Source organism: Solanum pennellii, chromosome 8 (assembly GCF_001406875.1).
Source record: "Solanum pennellii chromosome 8, SPENNV200".
Classification (NCBI taxonomy): domain Eukaryota; kingdom Viridiplantae; phylum Streptophyta; class Magnoliopsida; order Solanales; family Solanaceae; genus Solanum; species Solanum pennellii.
This window is the reverse complement of record NC_028644.1, coordinates 59,691,307-59,712,924: the sequence shown is the minus strand read 5'-3', so window position 1 is coordinate 59,712,924 and position 21,618 is coordinate 59,691,307. Positions and strand designations below refer to the sequence as shown.

General features: G+C 34.8%; 3 protein-coding genes across 3 annotated transcripts; 2 read left to right on the top strand and 1 right to left on the bottom strand.

Moving 5' to 3' along the window:
• The first annotated feature begins 3,942 nt into the window (after positions 1-3,942).
• Positions 3,943-8,164, top strand: LOC107028841 (molybdate-anion transporter-like). Its single transcript, XM_015230060.2, has 8 exons — positions 3,943-4,201; positions 5,305-5,449; positions 5,529-5,697; positions 5,923-6,193; positions 6,532-6,797; positions 6,897-7,112; positions 7,237-7,339; positions 7,717-8,164. The coding sequence occupies exons 1-8, from the start codon at positions 4,051-4,053 to the stop codon at positions 7,776-7,778; spliced, it is 1,383 nt and encodes a 460-aa protein (XP_015085546.1). The 5' UTR covers positions 3,943-4,050; the 3' UTR covers positions 7,779-8,164.
• A 2,094-nt stretch (positions 8,165-10,258) lies between these two features.
• On the top strand, positions 10,259-11,334 carry LOC107027181 (stellacyanin). Its single transcript, XM_015228362.2, has 2 exons — positions 10,259-10,636; positions 10,754-11,334. Exons 1-2 carry the CDS (start codon positions 10,435-10,437, stop codon positions 11,152-11,154), a joined length of 603 nt encoding a protein of 200 aa, XP_015083848.1. The 5' UTR covers positions 10,259-10,434; the 3' UTR covers positions 11,155-11,334.
• A 723-nt stretch (positions 11,335-12,057) lies between these two features.
• On the bottom strand, positions 12,058-21,165 carry LOC107028842 (N6-adenosine-methyltransferase MT-A70-like). The gene is made up of 7 exons (XM_015230061.2): positions 19,930-21,165; positions 19,359-19,457; positions 18,703-18,786; positions 18,262-18,617; positions 13,690-13,906; positions 13,340-13,419; positions 12,058-12,744 (listed from the first exon to the last, which is right to left on the bottom strand). Exons 1-7 carry the CDS (start codon positions 21,028-21,030, stop codon positions 12,465-12,467), a joined length of 2,217 nt encoding a protein of 738 aa, XP_015085547.1. The 5' UTR covers positions 21,031-21,165; the 3' UTR covers positions 12,058-12,464.
• Between the last annotated feature and the right edge of the window lie 453 nt (positions 21,166-21,618).

Sequence of the window (21,618 nt, the reverse complement as noted above, 5' to 3'; positions counted from 1 at the left end):
TTGTTAAAGTGTTGTTGAGGATATGTAATTTGGCAAGGTATTGTTGTTAAGGATATGTAATTTGCCAAAGTATTGTTGTTGAGGATATGTAATTTACCAAAGTGTTGTTATTGAGGATATGTAATTTGTCCAAGTGTCGTTGTTGAGGATATGTAATCTGTCTAAGTGTTGTTGTTGAGCTACGTGCTATGTAAGCTGTGAGCTGTTAGGTTGGGTTGATTTTTCTGCAGGTTGTAGTGTTGGAGGTTCGGTTGGGGGTGGTAGGAGTACCCGTATATCATCCCCTTAACTTGTGTTTAGAGGTTTACTTGCTGAGTACCGTGTGGTTTGGTACTCACCCCTTGCTACTACAAATTTTTTGTAGGTTATGAGCCTGGATTTTTGTTGTACTTGTCATTCTCTTCTTTTCCGAAGCTTCTTGGAGATTTGTGAGGTAGCTGTTTCCATCTCAGCAAACTTTCTTCTCCATAATTATGATCTTGTTCTATTCTAGAAACAAGTTCATTTGAGACTTGAGTTTTTCTTTTGAATCAATTGTAATACTTTAGAGGCTTGTACACGTGACAACCAGGTTTTGGGGTATAATGTAAGTCATAGTAAATTTTCCGCATTTTATTGTAATAAGTTGAGTTTTAGGCTGACTTGTCTTGGTGGGATAAGACAAGTGCCATCACGTCCATTTTTGGGTCGTGACACATTTCTCTAAGATAAAGTTATTATTTCTATTAAATATATAAAAAGACGATTGAACATTCCTTATATAAAAATTTTGGACAAAATTAATGTTAAAAAAAGGCAAAATTTTAGGAGAGGACCAAAAGTGCACCAATATCGCAAACATGAGGGACTATTAGTGCTCCGTGTGAAAATTCAAAGATTACTTTGAGACTTAACCCAAAGATGATGGACTATTTTGAGCCTTTTCTCGAATATTGAAAAAGTAAAATAGAGAGTGTGAATAGTAGTTCTCCAAATTTGGAGAAGTACTATTCAACTCTCTAAATTTGAAAAATGGAGAGTGATTTGGAGGTGGGTTGGAGTGTCCATTCTCTATTTTACTCTCCAATTATAGAGAATGGAGAGTAAAATAAAGGTGGGTTGGAGTACATAAATTTTGTGAGTAAGTTATTTATTTACAAAAATGTCCTTCATGTGAAAAGTAATGGATAAAAAAAGTTTAAAGAGATATCTTTGTCATTTACTTATTTTATCCCGAAATAAGTTATTTCGAGATTACTATATCATTCAAGGGAAGGAATAACTTATCCCGCTACTAATTACTTCCTCCGTTCCTATTTAGTTGTCCACTTTAGAAATGACACACATATTAAGAAAATAATTAATGACGTAGTGAGTTTACTATATTACCCCCATTAATTATGAAGTGGATAAATAGTTTTACATTTTTCAAAGTAATTAGTCATTTACTTGAGGGTATAATAGGTAAAAAAATGTCCTGATTTGTTACAAGTAATTAACACTACAAGAAAATGTGAATTATATGGAGAATTTTCTTAGAATTAGTATGAAAATTTGCAGGGAATAAGTTTTGTACGAATTTTCGTACTTAATCCCCAAGAAAATTCTCATATAACTCGTAGTTTTTTTTGTAGTGTAGCTATAACTATAAAAGAAAAAGCGGACAAATAAATAAGGACGAAACAAAAATAATTAAGATTAATTTTGAGATAAGTTATCTGAAACTTGCCAATATAATAACAAATTAAATAATATTTATTTTTGTGTTCAAACGTTATGGAAGTTTGAAGTATTGTTATTCTAACAAAGGTATCAGATTTATCTCGGGAAGAAAAAATTATACACTTCAAAAAATTGTGAATTGTGAGAGAATTAAATTACAAGAATATATGATTTTATTTATGACTTCGGAATAATTATTGTTTTTTTTTTGTTTAAAAATAACTATTTACTTTTTCTATCTACATATATCAAGTTTTGATTTTTATTTTTCTCATAAAGAATAATGAATAAGTAGTTTAAGGAATTTAATTTTTATATTTTTTATGGTACTATTTTATTTTTAAAGGCTAAAATTCTCGTGATTATCTATAATCATTTTGAATATTAAAGTCTTCATGCTTCTACCCGTATAGAACAAACTAGAAATGGGTAACTCGTGCACTGACGGGCCAATCATTATTAGTAATTTTTAGTAAAAATTTAAGGAATCCCATAGTGTAATTCAATAATTACACTCTATTCTGATAAATTTAGTATTTACTAAAAATCCCTTAAAATTTTTGTGCCGTGATACTTTAGACTCTAGTGATACATGATAAATGATACATGGTAAGTTTAAACTGTTAAGAAAAAAATGGGGAAAAAACGGTACATTTAAACTTGTTAACTAAAATAGCTTAATTTACGGTAACAGATCATTAATCAGTATTAAATTAGCACGTAATTGGATATTAATTTCAAATTTTGAAAATCAAAGATTATATCATCTATTTTGAATAAATTTTTTATGAACAATCTGTTAAACTTCGAACTGCAGTAATTTTATTGTTGTTATTGTGGATGTTTCATGATGAATACATCAATTTTGATGAGACATTCCGGAATTTGGGTGATACACAACAAATTCCTGTGTCAATGCATCGTCTAAAACACTATACACACTGATTCAAAATGTATCAGCAAGCACACTTGATGAATTCAAAATGTATCAATGCATCATCTAAAACACTGTACACACTTGATGGGTTCAAAATGTATCAGCAAGCACACTGATTCAAAATGTATCAGCAAACACTTCATGTATCAATGCATCGTCTAAAACAGTACAGACTGATTCAAAATGTATCAGCAAGCACACTTGATGGCGCAGTTATTGAAATTAATCACTGATACATGATAAAAAATTTCAAAAACCCTTGATACATAGGAAATCATATGATACACATCTAATTCATGTATCAAATCATAGACTAAACATTATAATCCACTTAGTACTTATGTATTAAACCTATTGTCTGATACATGATAATAATTTTCATAATTTTTTGATACATATTGGATTCCTAAAAATTTTTACTAATTTCAACAACAATTTTAAAATAAGTATAAAATACAAACCCGAAACAATGTAGGCCTGACAACAATATTTGCTGCTTCTTTTTTCTTTTTTTGTTGTATTTTGACAATCTTTGATTTTGATGTTTCGCCAGAGTCTTTGTTTGAATCCTTCTGAAGATTCATAGGATCATGAAAAACTTTTTTTTATTTTCTTTCCAATTTTCATCGTCGGAATCATATATCCTTCTATTAATTAACGGATCCATTACTATGATGTAATAGAACAATTAACCAAAACAAAAAAAAGGAAGAAAAGAAGAACTGATGATGGAATAATAAGAAAAAGAAGAAACCAATAACAGATGCTGGGTTAAGAAGAAGAAAGACGATGATGGAGTAAGAAGAATTGAAGACGTGATGGAGTAAGAAGAACAATAAGAACTAGAGAGAAATTGTGCAGTTTTTTGAAATTTCAAATTTTTTGAATTTTGAAATTCAAAATTTCAAAATTGGGTGTTTTAATTAAAATTAATTAAAATTAATAATTCAAAATCCAAAAACTGATTTAGAAGATTGAGTGTTTTAGTGGAGAAAAAATAGACATTATATTGGGGGATTGTGTATTATAGGAGAGAGAATGTTATGTATCTATACACTTCTACTAAAATTTAAAAAAAGGGAATTATGTAATATTTAAAAAAAGAAGAAAATTAGAGAATATAAAACTTATAGTTGTGTATTTAAGTTATTTTTATAAAAAAAAAAGCATTACATATTTGGCTATATATATAAGCTTGAAAAAAGTGGCTACCTGTGCAATACATCAAAATTTGGGTAGCCCATAACCCGTCCGAAGTTTAGCCCGAAATCCGAATCTATAGGTAAGTGAGTAGTCATTTTCTGTTTTTATTTTTTCTTAGCTCTTTCTCTCTCTGAATAATCTTCCTTGTTCATCTGTTAATAATCCAGATCCATTTCTCTTTGATCTGAGAAAAAAAATAGTACAATAAAATGGAAGCTTTTTACTTTCTGGTGTTTGGAGCATTGTCAGCTGTAGTAGCTGCATTGGAGCTCAGCAAAACAAGCAAAGATCGGATTACTACCACACCTGCTTTCAATTCTTTCAAGAACAATTACATCCTTGTCTATTCACTCATGATGGGTATTTCTATTTATTTATTTTTTACCTTTCAAATCATAATGCATTAATCAGTTGTAAAAATTCCGCGCTTGATTTGATAAAGATTGCATTTTTTTGTTCTGATCCAACAATCCAATGTGATAATGTAGTTTGTTTACTTGAATTCTTGATTGGGATATGTTTATTGGTCTAAATTCAGAATGATGTTAGTGGTTTCAGAGAACATGTAATCTTGAATTGAAGTAGCAGTAGTTAGGGAAGAAGAAATGGATTGACATAGATGACAAAATAAGGTAAAAGCTTTAAGCTAGAGATCATAAAAGTAATTTTTCTTGGTTTTTCCGATGGCTAATTCAAGCTACCCTGTAGACATATCTGATGGCACTAGTCTAGTACATGTAGTAAAGTGAGATGCTGTTTAGGTTAAAAGGGCGTGCTTAGTGGAGGGAAATGAAGGGGCAGAAGCAACATGGACGAGGGAGAGAGTTAGTTTGGGCAGAGTGGGAGGTGGAAACGGATAATTAAGTGGATGAGAGGCGTGAGTTGATGGTGTCAGTTGGGAAGGAAGGACGGGTTTCTTCAGTTTCTCTTTTTCTGAGAATGGTATCATGAAGAAAAAGATAACATTATAAATTATGAAAGTGAGAAATAGATGGAAAAAAGAGGAACTAATATGAATTTACTAAATGTGCCAATGCCAGCAAATTAAAGGTTTTCTTCTTATTTTTTGAGAAGATTTTATTGATAGTTGGACTATAGAACGACTAAAGTTGGAGGATTGCATAGATCAAAAATAAAATTCTCGCTTTATCGTCTGTAATCTTATGTTTGTTCTACTCTCTTTTGTCTCATGTCTCTTTTGATAACATATGACAAGATTTTGTCATGCATACTAGTTGTTTTTGGTAGTATAAGTAGTCTCTGTCTTAAGATTATACATTGAAGCGCGAAAATTCCACCGAATAGAGATGTACGTCTGAGTTATGTGTTTGCTTAATTGCTTATCTTTGTAGTAACTCTTGTGCACATTACGCTGTACCGTAGATCATCCATCACTCTGATTTTTTTTATTTTACTGTCAAATTGGTTTTCAACTGATATCTGATATCATTTTCTCGCAATAGCTGGTGATTGGTTGCAGGGTCCTTATGTCTACTACCTATACACAACATATGGATATGGGAAGGGTGATATTGGCCATCTTTTTATTGCTGGCTTTGGATCTTCCATGCTGTTCGGGACAATTGTAGGATCCTTGGCAGACAAACAGTATGCCTGCTATATCTTAATGTTGAATGGTCTTCTTTTTATTTTGGATATGTTACATTCACACTCAAACTTTTTTTAGGGGTCGAAAGCGGGCTTGTGTCACATACTGCATCACTTATATTTTGAGCTGTATTACCAAACATTCTCCTCAGTACAAAATCTTGATGGTGGGCCGTATATTAGGAGGAATTGCCACTTCTCTCCTATTCTCATCCTTTGAGTCTTGGCTTGTTGCAGAGCATAATAAGGTGCTTAAATTATTCTATTATGACTTCAAAGGTTCAAATTGCCTTGGTGTTCTATTGAGATCGTACGATATCGACAAATTCTTCTATTAATTATTACAGTACTATTTTGATGTTAGGGAGTTTTTAATAATAAAAAGCTTTATTTTCATTCTTGAGAAATAAATCAGCAATATGTTCTTCCTTAATTTTATTTTCTTCCTTGATTTTTTGTATCCTATCTTGCAGAGGGCCTTTGATCAACAATGGCTATCATTAACATTCTCAAAAGCAATATTTCTTGGCAATGGTCTTGTGGCTATTTTGGCTGGGCTTTTTGGAAATGTTCTTGTGGACACACTAAATCTGGGTCCCGTTTCTCCTTTTGATGCTGCTTCGTGTTTCCTTGCTATTGGTATGGCCATTATACTGTCATCTTGGACTGAGAATTATGGTGATACTTCAGAAAACAAAGACTTAATTACCCAATTCAAGGGTGCTGCTGTGGCAATTGCTTCTGGTAATTTTCAAAGCTTTACTCTTTGCTCCTTCTTCTAACCTGTTCATCTATGCAGAGAAGTAGATCATGTTGTGTTTTAGTAAAAGAAAAAAGAGATTATAATACAAAACGGAGAGACTTTTATGATTCCTCATGTGCATGTCCTTAGTACTGCAAAATTTCAATACAATGCAGCTTTTCAAAATTATCCGACCCATCTGCAGTTGGTTACAATCTTATTCAACTTTTCTGTGTTATTTGAAGGTTTTCTAATAAACATATTACAAATTGAATAACTTTATTTTGCTTTGTAATGTATTTGTGAGGCTTCTCTAACAGTTCTTCTCATATGTAATCAGATGAGAAAATTGCATTGTTGGGTGCTATACAGTCACTATTTGAGGGTTCAATGTATACTTTTGTGTTTCTCTGGACTCCTGCTCTGAGCCCTAATTCAGAGGATATTCCTCATGGCTTCATCTTTGCGACTTTCATGTTATCTTCCATGTTGGGCAGCTCCCTTGCATCTCGATTACTAGCTCGCTCATCTCTCAAAGTCGAAAGCTATATGCAGATTGTTTTTGCAGTATCTGCTGTCTGTCTCTTTATCCCTGTCTTGACAAGTGTAAGGAAGATAGGGGCTGATTTTATCAAATGTGTAACTGTGCAGGTGTTGTAATTCTATTGTTTCTCACTAAATCCACTTATTTTTCACCTTAAACAGTTCTTGGTGACACCTTCTACTGAAAAAGGTGGAGGCATTACTTTCTCTGGCTGCATTCAGCTTCTTGGTTTTTGTGCATTTGAGGCTTGTGTCGGAATATTTTGGCCTTCTATAATGAAAATGAGGTCCCAATACATTCCTGAAGAGGCTAGAAGCACAATCATGAACTTTTTCCGTATTCCTCTCAATATCTTCGTGTGCGTTGTGTTGTACAATGTGAGTTATCTTTCCCAATTATTACACCAACCAAAGTAAAACAGGAGTATCAAAATTCACCAATGAACTGGGATCCAAGGAATTGTTCTTCTAATGTTTACTAATCAAATTTTCTCTTATTCAGGTCGACTCATTTCCAATTACTGTTATGTTCGGCATGTGCTCAATTTTCCTCTTTCTGGCATCAGTCTTGCAGAAACGCCTCTCTGCTGTTGTTGAAAAGTCAAGTAAGAATTGTTTCCCATTAATTTTTCAAGTCCTTACTCTGAGTTTGAGAGAAATGTTTGCCCAATGAATGATTCATCACTGGAGATACGAGATCATGTGACAAATAGTTAAACTCTGTTATGTTAATATAGTTTTGGAGCCCAATATTTCTTCCGTGGAAAAGCCTCTTGCAGAACTGCAAGGTAAGGCTTTGTACAATAGAGCATTGTGGTCCTGCCTTTCCTTGGACCACGAGCATAGCAGGAGCTTAATGCACCATGCTGCCCCTTTAATATTTTCTTCTGTACAAGGCTCAACTGTGTCTTAGATTCATTCAGCTCGAAAAATTGATAGTTGACACTGATATATGATTTTTCCTTGGTTGATGCATTTGCAGGACCTCAAGATTGGGCAACACACAAGGAGAGAGAAATGGAAACTGCACCTCTAAATGCCTGAGTTGATGAAGTTTCTGGGACGCGTTAATTCAGCGAGACCATGCAGCAGAAAACAACTATCAGTTTTCTATTCAAAATATCAATAGGTAAATAGAGAGCTATTTATGAACTACAACACAACACACCTGTGGTTATTTCTCATCAGAAGGATATGAAGAAGTTACCTTCATTACAGCATGAAAATAGGGGTGGGTATCCTTCTATCAATATGTGAAAGCTGATGCAGAGTTGCTGCTACACTGCATGTTTTCTTGATAATGTAAACGCATATTTGCCAGTTTTTGGAATTTATTTTAATTCATTTATTAGTTTATCTCTCATATGTTGAGGACAACGTTTTTGCAGTCATATTATATTTACTATGAATAATACTCTTTTTTTATTTTATCTTGGTATAGAAATACTCCTGGCTAAAATTTTATAGCTATTTCATTTACAATAAGAACATACATAGTTCGTCTAATCCCTCCCACAAGAATAAACTATATCGAAGGGGAGCGAAAATCACTTAACTGGGGTCGTTTGGTGTGAGGTGTAAATTAATAATCCCGAGAGTGTCTTGTTTGGTTGTCATGTTTGGATAACTTATCCCACCTTTTATACCATAGTCATGAGATAAGTTATCTCATATACATGGTGGGATAAGTTATCCCTGGATACCTTGTTTCCAACCAAACGACCCCCGATAAAAGGTTGGTCACTTGTCCACCCTAGTCAAGTGCAAAAAACACAGTAGAATCACGCGATGCACATTACTTTTGTGCATTCTGGCAGAAGGAAAGAAAGAGCAGCGACAGGGTCTAGTTTAGATTTGACGGTTTGCAACATGGAAGTAGGAAAAAAAACAATTTCGGCATTCGCAACATATAGGTTAATTCATTTGGATCGGTTAGTTTCTGTCTTTAGGTTCGGTGGGTGGATAATCAGATGGCTAGCTGACGTAGAAAGACATAGAAAATAAGATGGCTAGCTGACGTAGAAAGACATAGAAAATCATATGGCCTTTTAGATCTCATCTGTTATTCCAAATGTGTTAGTAATCATTTATAATGGGTGATAAGCATGAGAGGATCTTGTGGTTAAGATTCATTGGCCGAGAAGGTTTGCAATTTACGTGCTATGGTGAAGTGAAAGATCGTGATGAAGCAACTGACAATAACATTAACCAAAGGTTTAGGTGAGTTTGTCTATTGAACGAGTCCACAATATAGGTCCCTAAAGGCAGACCAAACTCTGCAACTTAACAAAAAAACAATCAATGATGCAGCAAAAAGAAAATGGTAATGTGCTTTATTTTAAGATCAAATATATGTTGACTTTCACCAATGTTTAATTAGAAGTGGATCTTTGGGATCCCCAGGGTCTATGTAAAAATGCAAGACAACATCCTATGCTTTTTCTTTTGGTTCTTGTGTTGACTGAGATAAGTTTACTCTTAACTAAGAAAATGAAATGAAATAAAATAAATAATTGCAAAGGGCACATGGTGACATGTTTTGTATAAAATAAACTAAACTAAAATTATATGTGCATACTGAAAAACCATATGGTCCTTTCTAATCCCATGTTTAGCTGCATCCAGTGCTTCTTTGTCCAACTGTCCATGTGACATTGTTGTTTATAACAACAATTGACCCTACACAACACAACCTCAAACTTTCATTTGTTCTTTTCCTTCACATCCCCTTTTGCCCTTTTGACGGTGAACACCTTGATATGCAATTACATGTTATTATACAATTATATACATTTATTGGTCCAATAAATCAATAATAGTATTATATGATAAAATTCGTTTGAATAATTTTTTTACGTCGAGCATGAATATTTTTTGTAAGATTCAAAATTATGGATTTTTTTATTAAGTATAAACATTCGAGTCAAATTTTATATTTAAAAAAGAAATTAAAATCACAATTTGGAATTTAAAATTTTACTTGTCGAAGAATTTGAAGTCGAAATTTTACATAAATGAGCACTGATTTGAAATAGACTTTCTGTTCTCCTTAGCCCTTATCCATACCATTCTTGATTTCCTCCGGTTCAATAGGTCGATTTCCCTCTACTCAGTGACTAGTCAAGCTATGGAACTAGGTATACATCGTCACGTCAAGACTCTCTTTCAGAAGTGAGATACCAACTTTCACAAGAGGAAAATATCACTTCATTATGTCAATGTTCATTCAGCTAGAAATTCCATACGAGAAAAAAAACGTAACTTAAGATCGACATGAATCATCGATTAAACTAATCTAATGAAAAAGCATTGTTCACGTTCCTAATTGCAATAAAAACTTTTTCCTTCTAATATACTAATTTGTGCATCTTCTCTTTGGTACTCATCTTTAGTAAAGGAAAAATAAGAGCAATCTATCAAATGATTGTTATAAAAGAAGGATAAGAGCAATCGACCGAATGACTTGTTATTCCAATTATAATTCCTCCATAGAAGTAGACTCCCTAATCCTATGTTCAAATGCCTATCAAGTAGGAGTATTATATTATGGAAAGGATAAAGGGCATTCTAGTAAATATACTCTTTGTGTTCCACTGGGTGAACCAAATCAGTATTATAGCTACCATTTCTCTCTTCTAATATTTAGTGACTCAATTTTGACAAAAAGAAGAAAAAAGAAAAGCTAAAGAGAGGAGAAGCTATGGCTACTCTTAGAATTCCAAGAAAATACCAATCTTTGATCGTTCTTTTTCAGTTCTTTCTGTTAATACAAATCCAATTAGTGTTGTGTTATCAATACAAAGTTGGAGATTTAAATGCTTGGAATATACCCTCTTCTGCAAATAAAGATGTCTATCTCAAATGGTCCAAGAATCACATCTTCAAGCTTGGAGATTCAATCTGTAAATCTACATTTCTTGCTCAGATCTTCAAGATTTTACCATTTTTTGATACCCTTTGTAAAAATATTCAACCCCATCAATCTACTTTCTTGAATTAATTTATTTATTTTTTTGCAGTGTTTTTGTACCCACCAAGTGAAGATTCAGTAATACAGGTAACAAAACAGAATTACAACAGTTGCAACCTTAAAAATCCAATCTTGTACATGAACAATGGGAATTCTCTGTTTAACATTACAAGACCTGGAGAGTTTTACTTCACAAGTGGAGCAGAAGGGCATTGTGAGAAGTTGCAGAAACTTCATATTTCAATTGGAGGTGGAAATGGAACAAGTTATGATGAAGCAGATTCACCTGCTTTTGCTCCATCACCTTCTTACACTAATGTTTTTGGTTCAATTCCTGTCCAATCTTCTAATTCAACCTCTGCTTCGTCTTCTGGGAAAGTTGAAATCTCTGTTTTTGCTGCTGTTGGATTGCTCTTTCTTACTCTGTTTATAGGAAGCACTATTCTTTAGAAAACAGGACAGGGCATTTTGGATTTTGGGTTTTGGAGATTCCACTCATATCTTTTTGTGTATTGAGGCATTATTTATTTTTTACTTTTCATGTTGTTAAATTTGTGAAAGAGTTCATTCATTATGATTATAAGTTTCTTGATGGAGCTTACCAATTTGCCTTTGAGCAAAATTACTGAATTTCTTGTGTAATATTTTGGTAGCCATAGTGTCATCACAAAGGTTTCAAAAAATAAAAGATATATTGTTAGGATTTAAACTTCAAACCTCAAAACAAATTTTGAACAGCTAATTTATATCTATCGAGTAATTCTTTTTACTGAAGAAGTTCAGATAAATAACCTGATAAAGGAGTTATTGTTCAATCAACATTCCACCAAATCAAAGTACAGTTCGGAAGATTGAGCAACAGCTCATAATTAAGGTAACATTTAATTCTCACTTTATCTTTTATTTTATTTTTTCCTTTATTCTCAACGAGTAACCCCCACAGAAACTAAAATAGAATAAAGTAAAACACTCAATTAAATTAATATTAAAAATTACTAATATATATCAATTTAAAACAAAGCGGAGGTATAGCACCAAAGAGAAAAAAGGCCCACAATTTGAGGATTTCAAGACTTTCCTCTTTTGAGAGAAAAGAAAAAGATAGCATTGGTTTAATAGTATAACTCAAATAGACAAGTAAACATTTGAGCCCACTATTAATATTATATGTAACATATGCATGCTAGCTGGAGCCAGCATTTCACCGACAACACCTATGCTATTCCTCGTGAAAAAGGGTAGTTCATTTAAATATCTTCATTAAAAAAATCATTCCCCAATTCCGACTAAAATTGAATCGCACACTGTAAAACCGGTGGTACTCCCAATATCTTCATTAAACAGTGTGTGTTCTGATAAGAACTAAGATATTAACACTAAATGCATGTCATTAAATAAAATTTTACTGACTCGTGTATGTTGAGATCATTCTTGAGCTATAATGGTAGATTACATTGCAACCAAAAATTTGGGTCATCCATTCACTAAGTGGACCAAGAGATATATGTGTGCTTACAAGTTACATGTAAAACACCCACTACCTGTACTTCGAGGAAACAACAAAGAAAGGTAGCAGTACGTTATATCAACTATTATACTTGAGGGGACTACTGTAAGGCTGCTTTTTGATGGTTAACAGTGACTTGTCCGGAAGCCTGAGAATCTTGATGGAAGTAGTACTCCACATCCACCTGCAAAATCTTGTGGACAGGTAGAAACAGTACAGGGATAAATAACTAGTTCTATGACAAAGTTCTTAGCTAGTCATCTCCACAATCACGGTTTACTGGTTTTCCTTCAGTTGCATAGGCTGCTGCATCTGGAGGTGTAGCCTCAGTGACCTGTGTCCCTGCAGCCTTTAATTCACCTCCAGCAAATGTATTCCTTATTTGATTAGAACTTGAATCTACTTCCATAGCAGATGGCCTAGGAGGTGATGCAGGTTGCACCTCCACATCTGGATATGCAGCCTTGAACCGCGCCCTAAGTCCTTCATCAACCAATCGTACCCCTTGTAGTTGGTTTCCAAGTGACATCCACCTGATACATATATGGATCGTTACACTGACAATTCATCTTAACTGAAGGGATATCAAGAATATGAAGACATTAATTTTTTTCACTAGGAGTGGTGTCTAATTATGTCTTACTCTTCACTAATAAAAAGATTTTCAGGATTTTTCTGTTTTTCCAACAACGAAAAAACATAAAAAAATCAGGGAGAGGAGGATTAATTAGTATTCCGCTAAATATGGACATATTGTCAAGCTTTAATTATTGAAATTGAAAAAAGAACAGAGTATCTTGAAATTGTACTAGTAATTTTTGAATCACTTAAGAGTAGGATCATAATAGTATGTTCTAAGATATCATAAGGAACAAGTTGTTAAACCAAGAAAATAAATTATTAGAAGTTCAAAGCCCATAACAATTCCCTCTATATGTGAACGCAGAGGTGCAACATTCTTAAAAATCATGTCTAATAGACTCATGCTTGAAGATCTACAAGTAGATCAAGAATGCAGTCTATTTTTTCAGAGCTCACATTTTCACTCCTTTTGTAATTAACACATCTTCTTGATGCCTTTAATGATATTTCATTTCATCAGAAAGAAAATAGATCAAGAATGCATACCCGCCATGAACATTGTGCATCCGAGCAAATAACTCCAGCTTTCTTGTCCTTGGACTAATTCTTTCGAGCAAGGGGTACATCTAATATGTCAAAACAGAAGCATAGTCATGTATATAACCCAAGAGCACAGGTCAAAGAATCAACCAAAATAAGAATAGATGCTAAAGTACTAACATAGAATCACAACAATTAAACTTAACCCAACACTAAAATGATATTACAGACGTTTAAAAAAATAAGGTTATTGCATGAGCACCAACAAATGTGCATTGCTTAGAAGCTTTCAGTTTCTAGATCTTGTTTCTTTTCATTCTTTTCCCAAAAGAAGAACATAATCAAGTTTTTCTCACCTCATCTGGCTTACGACTTGTTTCCCGAACCTCTGCTACTATGACATCAGTATCAATATTCCTGTTCACCTCTGGATTTCCCTTTATTCCAACAAGGCAATGTTCCTTGCTGTGATTGAGCCAATGGCCTGTCCGTCCAGTTCTGATGATTCGCTGAAGTTGATTGGTCTTAACCCAAATAATCTCCTCAACACGCTTGTAACCCCAAAGCTCTAGACTGCAAGAACCATATCAATATCACGGAACTTAGCACTCATAACCTCTTCTATTCCTGAACATGAATTATATAATTTTGAAAACACAACACCAACTAGAACAAGTCAAATGTTTAACTTCGCCACCAATCAGTACAAGTCAAGTCTGCCCCAAGGTTAACGACACAAGCTTCTAATGTTTTTTTCTACATACAGACTTCTATAATGTTTGTTTCAATAATTTGTAAAAAAATTCAGCCCTGCCTATTCTGCAGATAACAATTAACAAGTCATAGTTCAGGCTCTCTTTGTGTAATATATTTTCTGGATGAGGTAAAAGTATCATTATAGATATATAGCAAACACTAAGCCCATCACCTGACTGAAACAACTCTGCAAAAGATGGTAAACATCACAAGATTGCCATAATGCACCAAAGTAAGGAACAAACAGTTAGACAGAGCCAAAGAGCAAGATGTTTTCAAAGTCTAGAAGCTTAATATTCCAAAAACACATATTATATCAATCATTATCATCTGTGCGCAAATGAAAGAACCAAGATTGAGCAAGACCAAAGTGAAGTATACATTTAAGGGGTTGTTTGGTTCAGAGATGGGTTATGCAGCAATTAGTAAATGCAGAGATAAGTAAAGTAGGGATTATTTCTTGTTGAATGTTTGGCTTGATATATTATTATTTTCTTTTTGGATAAATCAAGTAATCTCTAACTTGTTCCAAACTGTTAAATTATTGAAGTGCATGACCATATATTTTTAAAAGCTTAAGAAGAGAGGAGACAATTGTATTGTTTAGGTTCGCAACACACTTCCTCGCATAATTAAGCTGACAATTAACATGATCAAAAACTCTTTTGGGAGGATACGTAGTTAAGAGGTATTTCTCACACTGAGGAGTTATTGCTAGGAGGAGATTCCAATTGTCACATTGGGGTATTGCATGTGTATTAAGTTTGAGGAGGCTAAAGGGACGATTCACAATACGAGAGGGGGAACAGCAACCAAGTCAAATGAGATTAGTGTAGAATTCTGGAAGATCTTAGGCAAAGCGGGTTTGGAGTGGCTAACTAGGTTTTTTAATGTTTTTTTCACAATGACTACAAAGCGCGAAGAATGGAGGTGTAGCATAATGATCCCCTTATACAAGAACAAGGAAGAAACCTGAAATTGCAACTACCCAGGTAAGGAAGTTTGGGAGAGAGTGATCACGACGAGGACGAGAAGGAATATGTATTTTCGAGAATCAATTCGGATTCATGTCGGGGCAATCGACAACACAAGTGATTCACCGTTTGAGGAGATCGTTCAAGCAATATAGGGACAGAAAAAGAGACCTACATATAGTGTTCATCAACCTAGAAAAGGCATGCAACAAACTCCCGAGTGGTTGATAGGCTGGCTTTGATGTATGGGCTAGAGGGTTGACTAGTTAAGAACTAGCAAATCCAAAATATAAAGGTAGCAAAAATGAGAAAGTTTAGATGGATGTGTTAGCATACTAGAAGAGACGAGATTATAAATGAAGATATATGGGGCAGGGTGGGAGTAACCATCATGACGGACAAAATGCGAGAAGCGAGGCTAATATTATTCGGGCTTTAGCATGTAAAGAGGGAGGAGCATAGATGTTATCGAGAGATGTTAAGAGGTTGGCGGTAATAGGTTTTGAGGAGAGATCAAGGGAGACCGAGGAAAAATTGGAGAGAGAGTGATTGACAAGAGATGACACATCTTCAGCACACTGAGGACATGACCCTACATAGTAGAGCATGCAGGTCGAGGATTAGAATAGATGATTAGTAGATAGTAAAGAATCTTCACTCTTCACAGTGGTAGAGTAGGGTTCTAGGTTGGAGCATTTATCAATTTCCTTACCAATATTACTACTTTATGCTAGCATTGTCTTATGCTTCCACACTGTTACTACTGCTGTTTCTTTTATTAGTGTCATCCTTAATTATTTGTATTGTTAGTACTTTTTTACTTCAAGTCGTTTGTCATAGCTTTTACTATTGCATACTTTTTTAAACCATTTTTCCTGAAAACAAATATCTTGAGCTGAGGGTCTATCCCGCAAAGGTAGGGATAAGGTATTCGTACACTCACCCCCTCCCCACCTCCCAGACCCCACTTGTGGAAAAAACTACTGGATATGTTGTTGAGAGTGTACCTCATTGTTTTGGGAAGCGAGAAGCGGAAAAAAGCGACGAGGGCTTGCTTCACAGAAGCGAGAAGCGTGAAGCGAAGCGCGCGCTTTTTTTTTAAAAAGCGACATTTAGTATAAAAATAAAAAAAATATTAAATAACTAAATAGAGGTAATATAGTCTTAGATTAAAAGAAATTACATAGGCAAAAATACTCATAAGTCATAACATATAAAGCAAAAAATCAAAAACATAGTTAAATCACAAAGATCCAAACTCCTATTCTTCAACAAGGCTGCTAGACTGATCACAAAATAAAATTAAAAAAAAAAGCAAAAGAATTGAAAAAAAAAACAGAGGAGGCAGCAGTCTCTAATTAGAAATAGAGCAGGCAGCAGAGATGAAGAAAAGAAGAGAAGAAGAAGAAGAAAAAACTAGAGTAGTCAAAACTCAGAGAGATGAAGAGATGAAGCACAGGCGAAGATTGTATATTTCAGGAGAAAAGAAACTCATAGAGATGAACTAATAAACATTAGCTAAAAAAGAGATGAACAAAAAGTTACATGCAGTCGCGGTTGAGGTTGAAGAGAGAGGCAGCCTCAGTCGAGATCGTCAGGAGAGAAAGAAGGGAAAGAAGTATTGTGAAAGAAGAGCCGCGACGAGAAAAGAAGGGAAAGAGTCGTGAGGAGAGAGAAGGTTATATTTCAGATTTTTTTTAAAAAAAACCTAATTTAAAAAAAAAAACCCTAATTGTCGCTTTTTTTATAAAAAGCGCGCTTTATTGCGCTTTTGCCTTAGGGTCGCTTCTCGCTTCTTCATCTGAAGCGAGAGCTTTTTTCAGATCGCCTCGCCTCAAGATAAAAAAGCGCACAAGGGTCGCCTCGCTTTGAAGCGCGCTTTTCTGCGCTTTTCACAACACTGGTGTACCTACACATTTATGGACCCCATTTTGTATTTTTTTATACTAGATATGAGATACTACCCACCCTCTTGTACGTGTAAATTGATTTTGGCGTTCACTGTAGACTAATGTTGAATTATGTGTGAGAACAGGTTTGCCAAAGATGGGTTGTGATATCATGTTAACTAATTGAAACGCATGAACATCTCATCTAAAAGTTTAAGTTGGTTAATAACCTTAGGGACCAAGGTTCAAATCCCCGAGACAAAAAATAATAATACTCCCTCCGTCCTACTTTATGTGAGGTAGTTTGACAGGGCACGAAATTTAAGAAAGAAAGGAAGACTTTTAAAACTTGTGGTCCAAATGAATGATAGAAATTTGTGTGGCTGTAAATCATTTCATTAAGGGTAAAATAGACATTTCATAGTTAGATTGTTACTTAATATAGAAATGTGTCATTCATTTTGAGACTGACTAAAGAGAAAAGTAAGTCGCACAAATTGGGACAAGAGGGAGTAGGTTATTTCTTCTTATTTGCCTAAACTTTGGTGAGCAAAGTTAGTCAGCACATGTGCTAAAGCGATATGGCAGGCACCTGGTGGAATATTCTAGGTGCATGCAAACTAGCACAAGAATCACCATTGTAAAAAGAAAAAGGCTCCAAGTTAGTGTAGAGAAACACTTCAATAACCAATAATAACATACCCAGTGTAGTCTCACAAGGTAAGGTCCGGAGAGGATAGAGTGCATGCACACATTAAACCTACTACCCCACAGAGGTAGAGAGGTTGTTTTTGAAAGACCCCCAACTTAGGTAACACGTACCAAAGAACATGCGGAAAAAAAAGATGAAGAAAAACATATAACACATACTAGAGGAAGCATCACAAGGCAATGTAGAGAAACCTAGAATTTATTTATCTTATTTGCAACACAAACAATTGAAAGAAATATAAAAAATGGCTTTTAGAATGTGCTCCATTTCTATAGGATCCCCATTAGTTACATTATTTCAATTACCAAAGGGCTACAAATTATGCTATCAAAAGTAATGATATTCCACAATAATGATAGTCAAGCCACTCACCGATAATAATGGCACTTTACAAGAATGAACTAACTTAAGAAGCACAAACTATCAAAGAGTCTTTTATGTTCTGCAGGACATACTTCAGAATTTATAGATCTAGATCAGGTTGTATGAGTCTACTCTTTGTTATAATCTAGCAAATAAGATGTTTTATAAACTAGCACTGAGAGAAGAACTCTTTATTTTAAAAGAAAAAAAAAACAGTGAGAGAAGAGCTCTAACCATTCCCGTCCAAGCTCCATTGCGCGTCCGGTGACCCAAAGGAATATAAGACCATCAGTTTGCAGTGCCGGGACATTTAAAGTGCGCATTTCATCATCAGCCATTGTCCCATAAGGCAATTCCATATGAATATCCCATGGTGGATCAGCCATTATAACTCCAAACTGCCCTAAAATATCCATTCTAAATGACCGTATGTCACAATTAATCCATTGTGGTTCACCAAGCTCTACTTCTGAACAGTAATGAGCACGCTGTGGTTTCAAAGGCTTGGGAGGGGCCAAGGTAGATGCTCCCATCATCAGGGGTGATACATCTGGCGTCGAGTCAAGCTCATAATGTACATACTTGCATGTCTGCGAATTAAATGAGTGTAAGTAATATGTATTTCCAGAAGATATAACCAAATCCTTGTGTAAACAATATAGATAGGGAAATCACCTTCATGTGACGGCAAGTATCAAGAAAAGAGCAATCACCCAAGTTGACATCAGTATGCACAGCAATTATTCGCCGAAAATGAACCTAAAAATGCATCATAATAAAGTTACCATATCCCTCCAAAAATAAAGGTAATGATTAACTAGTGCTTTAAAAATGAAAAAAAAAAAACAAAAATATGTCAAGATCCATAGGGTTTGAAGTGAAAAGCAAGAAAATAAGTGCACGTTTTTTAAAGTGAAGTGCACAGTTCACAGAAAACTAAAATCATACATATATGAATTTAGTATAATGATAATCAAAATTCAATAAAATAACTGATTTTGACATCCGATATGCAACAATGTTGATTTAATCCAACTCCTCAAAGTTGAGAATCAAAGAATAAACTATTTCTTGTTGGGTCACTTTATGCAGACTGTTTGAAGCACACATAACAGAAACACATAGATTGGCCCATGAAGCAACGACCCCTCGCTTTGCATCATTTTAATCGACAAAGCAATAACTTTCAATAACATTGTGATTAACACCGTCTACAATCTTCATTATTGGTTCGGAGTACTATCTATGTTCAAAACAAATGGTAACAACTTAAAAGCTTCGAGTGTCATAAGATACTTAACACAATGATACCAGAAATCACTTGATCTAACCTTATCACAAGCAATGTAGGAACCAGCTTGGCGTCGACAATCTTCCTTTGTTAAAGCTGAACAATATTCCTTCACCTGGGAACCACCTTTGCTTTTGAACTAAAATACAATTTGAATAAAAAGGTATCAATTACTATGAAAAAATACACTACAAAAGCTTTAGCAAAGAAACAAGAGACGAGAAAACATGTGAAGCATAATAACAAACAAAATTCAAACAACAACGATAGAGGACCCATACAACTAAAAATGCAAAAAAGACAAAGTTAGAGCAAAGAAGAAATTAATTTGGCAGACCGCAATGGAAGTAGAAATATGAAATAGTTGTGACTAAGCAAATTTCACTTATTTCCGTAATTGCATTGTAGCAAAGATGCGTCTTTACCTCCACAAAGGTAAGAAAGGTCTGACTACATCCTACCCTCCCCAAACCCCTATGGTTATGTTGTTGCATTGTACCAAAAAAAAATACAAAAAGTAATCAGTTCATTATATCTGCGAGGAGAAATTATCAAACAGAAAGTTTTTGAATGGGGAACAGAAAATTGTGATGGTGGGGATTGTCCAATACCTTTGCAGCGACGGCAGATTCCTTTGCAGTGGGACGATGAATAAGGTCCAATAACTCCTCTCCGGTTTTCGATTTCTGCATTTCCTTAAAACTTTTCTTATTCAACATTTTCTCTAAATCCTTCAACTCATCTTCTTCTGACCTAGGTTTTAAAGCAATAGAATTCCCTCCTCCTCCTATTTGCCCATTTGGTCCCATTGGTGGTCTATGCATAGGAGGTGGAACACCAACACCTCTCGGCATCCCCATCATACCCACCATTCCTCTATGCCCTCCTCTTGGACCGCCCATATTCCCGGGAAACATAGCTGTCATCCCCTGCATATGTGGATGCTCCCACATTTCACTCATTCCCCTTCCCATTCCAAAAGCACCTCCATTATCAATCCCTCTTTTTATTATTTCCTGATTATTCCGGTTTCCTCCACCAACACTTCCCTCATTCTGCTTACTTTCCGGCAATTCTTTCAATAGCCTAGTTCTATCAATATTCAACACCATAATCCTAGATTTCCCGCTAACCACAAAATTCTCCAATTCTACACAACCATTATCCTCCGCCATCGATTTCAATGCCATTTCCACTGCTACTATCGCCCCCGACTCCCCTCCGAGCTCCCTAATCGCTGCCTTTTCAGCAGCCGTATGCGACTGATCATTCTCTAACTTCCTTAACAAAGTAGACGAATCAATAGCAGTAAACGGCACTCTCTCTAACAAACAAACTGCAACCATCGCCCTTACAACCGACAAAGGTCCTCCACATTCATCAATTACCATTTTCTCCTTCTCACTACCACTTCTAGAAAGTTCTGAAACACGTTTACCAGAAGAGGAATTGATCTTTGGGACGAGTAAATTAGGGTTATGGTTGGGGGCATTAGGGAGTGGGCTGGGTAAAGGGGTGAAGGGTTTTCCATTGAAGGATGAAATGGTCTTAAGAGAGAGGTCGAGTGAAGAGACTATATCAGGAACTATGTTTTGCAGTGAGGCGATGAGTTCCAATTGAGCGTTGTGTAGGGTTTGTATACGGGTTTCGTGCTGTTGCCGTAGCTCCTCCACGGCGGCAATTTCATCTGTGCCGTCAGCATGAGTTTCCATCGTTGCTGTTTCTTGAATCTTAGCTGCAGATCGAGAGGTTTATCAGTGGAGGAAGGGTTTTTGTGCGAGGGTTTTTATGTTGAAGGAAAGAGAGGGATATAATATTGCTCTACATACACCTCATCCAATTTCCTTATTACCCGTGGTTCAAAATCGAATCGAAATTAATAATTGAATCACAAAAAAGTTACTATTAATTTATAGATAATGAATTCTTAGTTTAGTGATTTCAGTAATAATTTTGATTTTTTTCTTGTCAAATTATTGATTCTTATCGGTTTGAAATGTTTTCTTAATGGGTCACGATTATCGAATATGATTCACAATTTATTGAGTGACAAATGCTTGAAAATAATTATTTTTTATATTTTCATAATCGCGAATGTGTTGTTTCTAATCCTTTCGAAGTAGACTTATTTTATTTTAAGATGAGCAACATAATATTTTTCAGTTGATTGGGACAAAATAATTGATCAGGCTTATACTTTTAGGGGTCGTATGGTGTAGGGATAACAATAAGTAGTAATGAGATAAGAAAATAGTAATGGAATAAAACTTTTATATCTTGTTTGGTTGTCATGTTCGGAA

What these genes read in the sequence shown, in the direction of transcription:
- LOC107028841 (XM_015230060.2), top strand. Translation starts at nt 4,051, where the DNA reads ATGGAAGCTTTTTACTTTCTGGTGTTTGGAGCATTGTCAGCTGTAGTA. An exon ending in TTGTTGCAGAGCATAATAAG is followed by an intron (nt 5,698 to 5,922) that starts GTGCTTAAATTA and finishes CCTATCTTGCAG; the next exon opens with AGGGCCTTTGATCAACAATG. An exon ending in TGTGCGTTGTGTTGTACAAT is followed by an intron (nt 7,113 to 7,236) that starts GTGAGTTATCTT and finishes TCTCTTATTCAG; the next exon opens with GTCGACTCATTTCCAATTAC.
- LOC107027181 (XM_015228362.2), top strand. Translation starts at nt 10,435, where the DNA reads ATGGCTACTCTTAGAATTCCAAGAAAATACCAATCTTTGATCGTTCTT. An exon ending in CAAGCTTGGAGATTCAATCT is followed by an intron (nt 10,637 to 10,753) that starts GTAAATCTACAT and finishes ATTTTTTTGCAG; the next exon opens with TGTTTTTGTACCCACCAAGT.
- LOC107028842 (XM_015230061.2), bottom strand. Translation starts at nt 21,030, where the DNA reads ATGGAAACTCATGCTGACGGCACAGATGAAATTGCCGCCGTGGAGGAG. An exon ending in ATACTTGCCGTCACATGAAG is followed by an intron (nt 18,618 to 18,702) that starts GTGATTTCCCTA and finishes TTTAATTCGCAG; the next exon opens with ACATGCAAGTATGTACATTA. An exon ending in CAAGTCGTAAGCCAGATGAG is followed by an intron (nt 13,420 to 13,689) that starts GTGAGAAAAACT and finishes TTGACATATTAG; the next exon opens with ATGTACCCCTTGCTCGAAAG.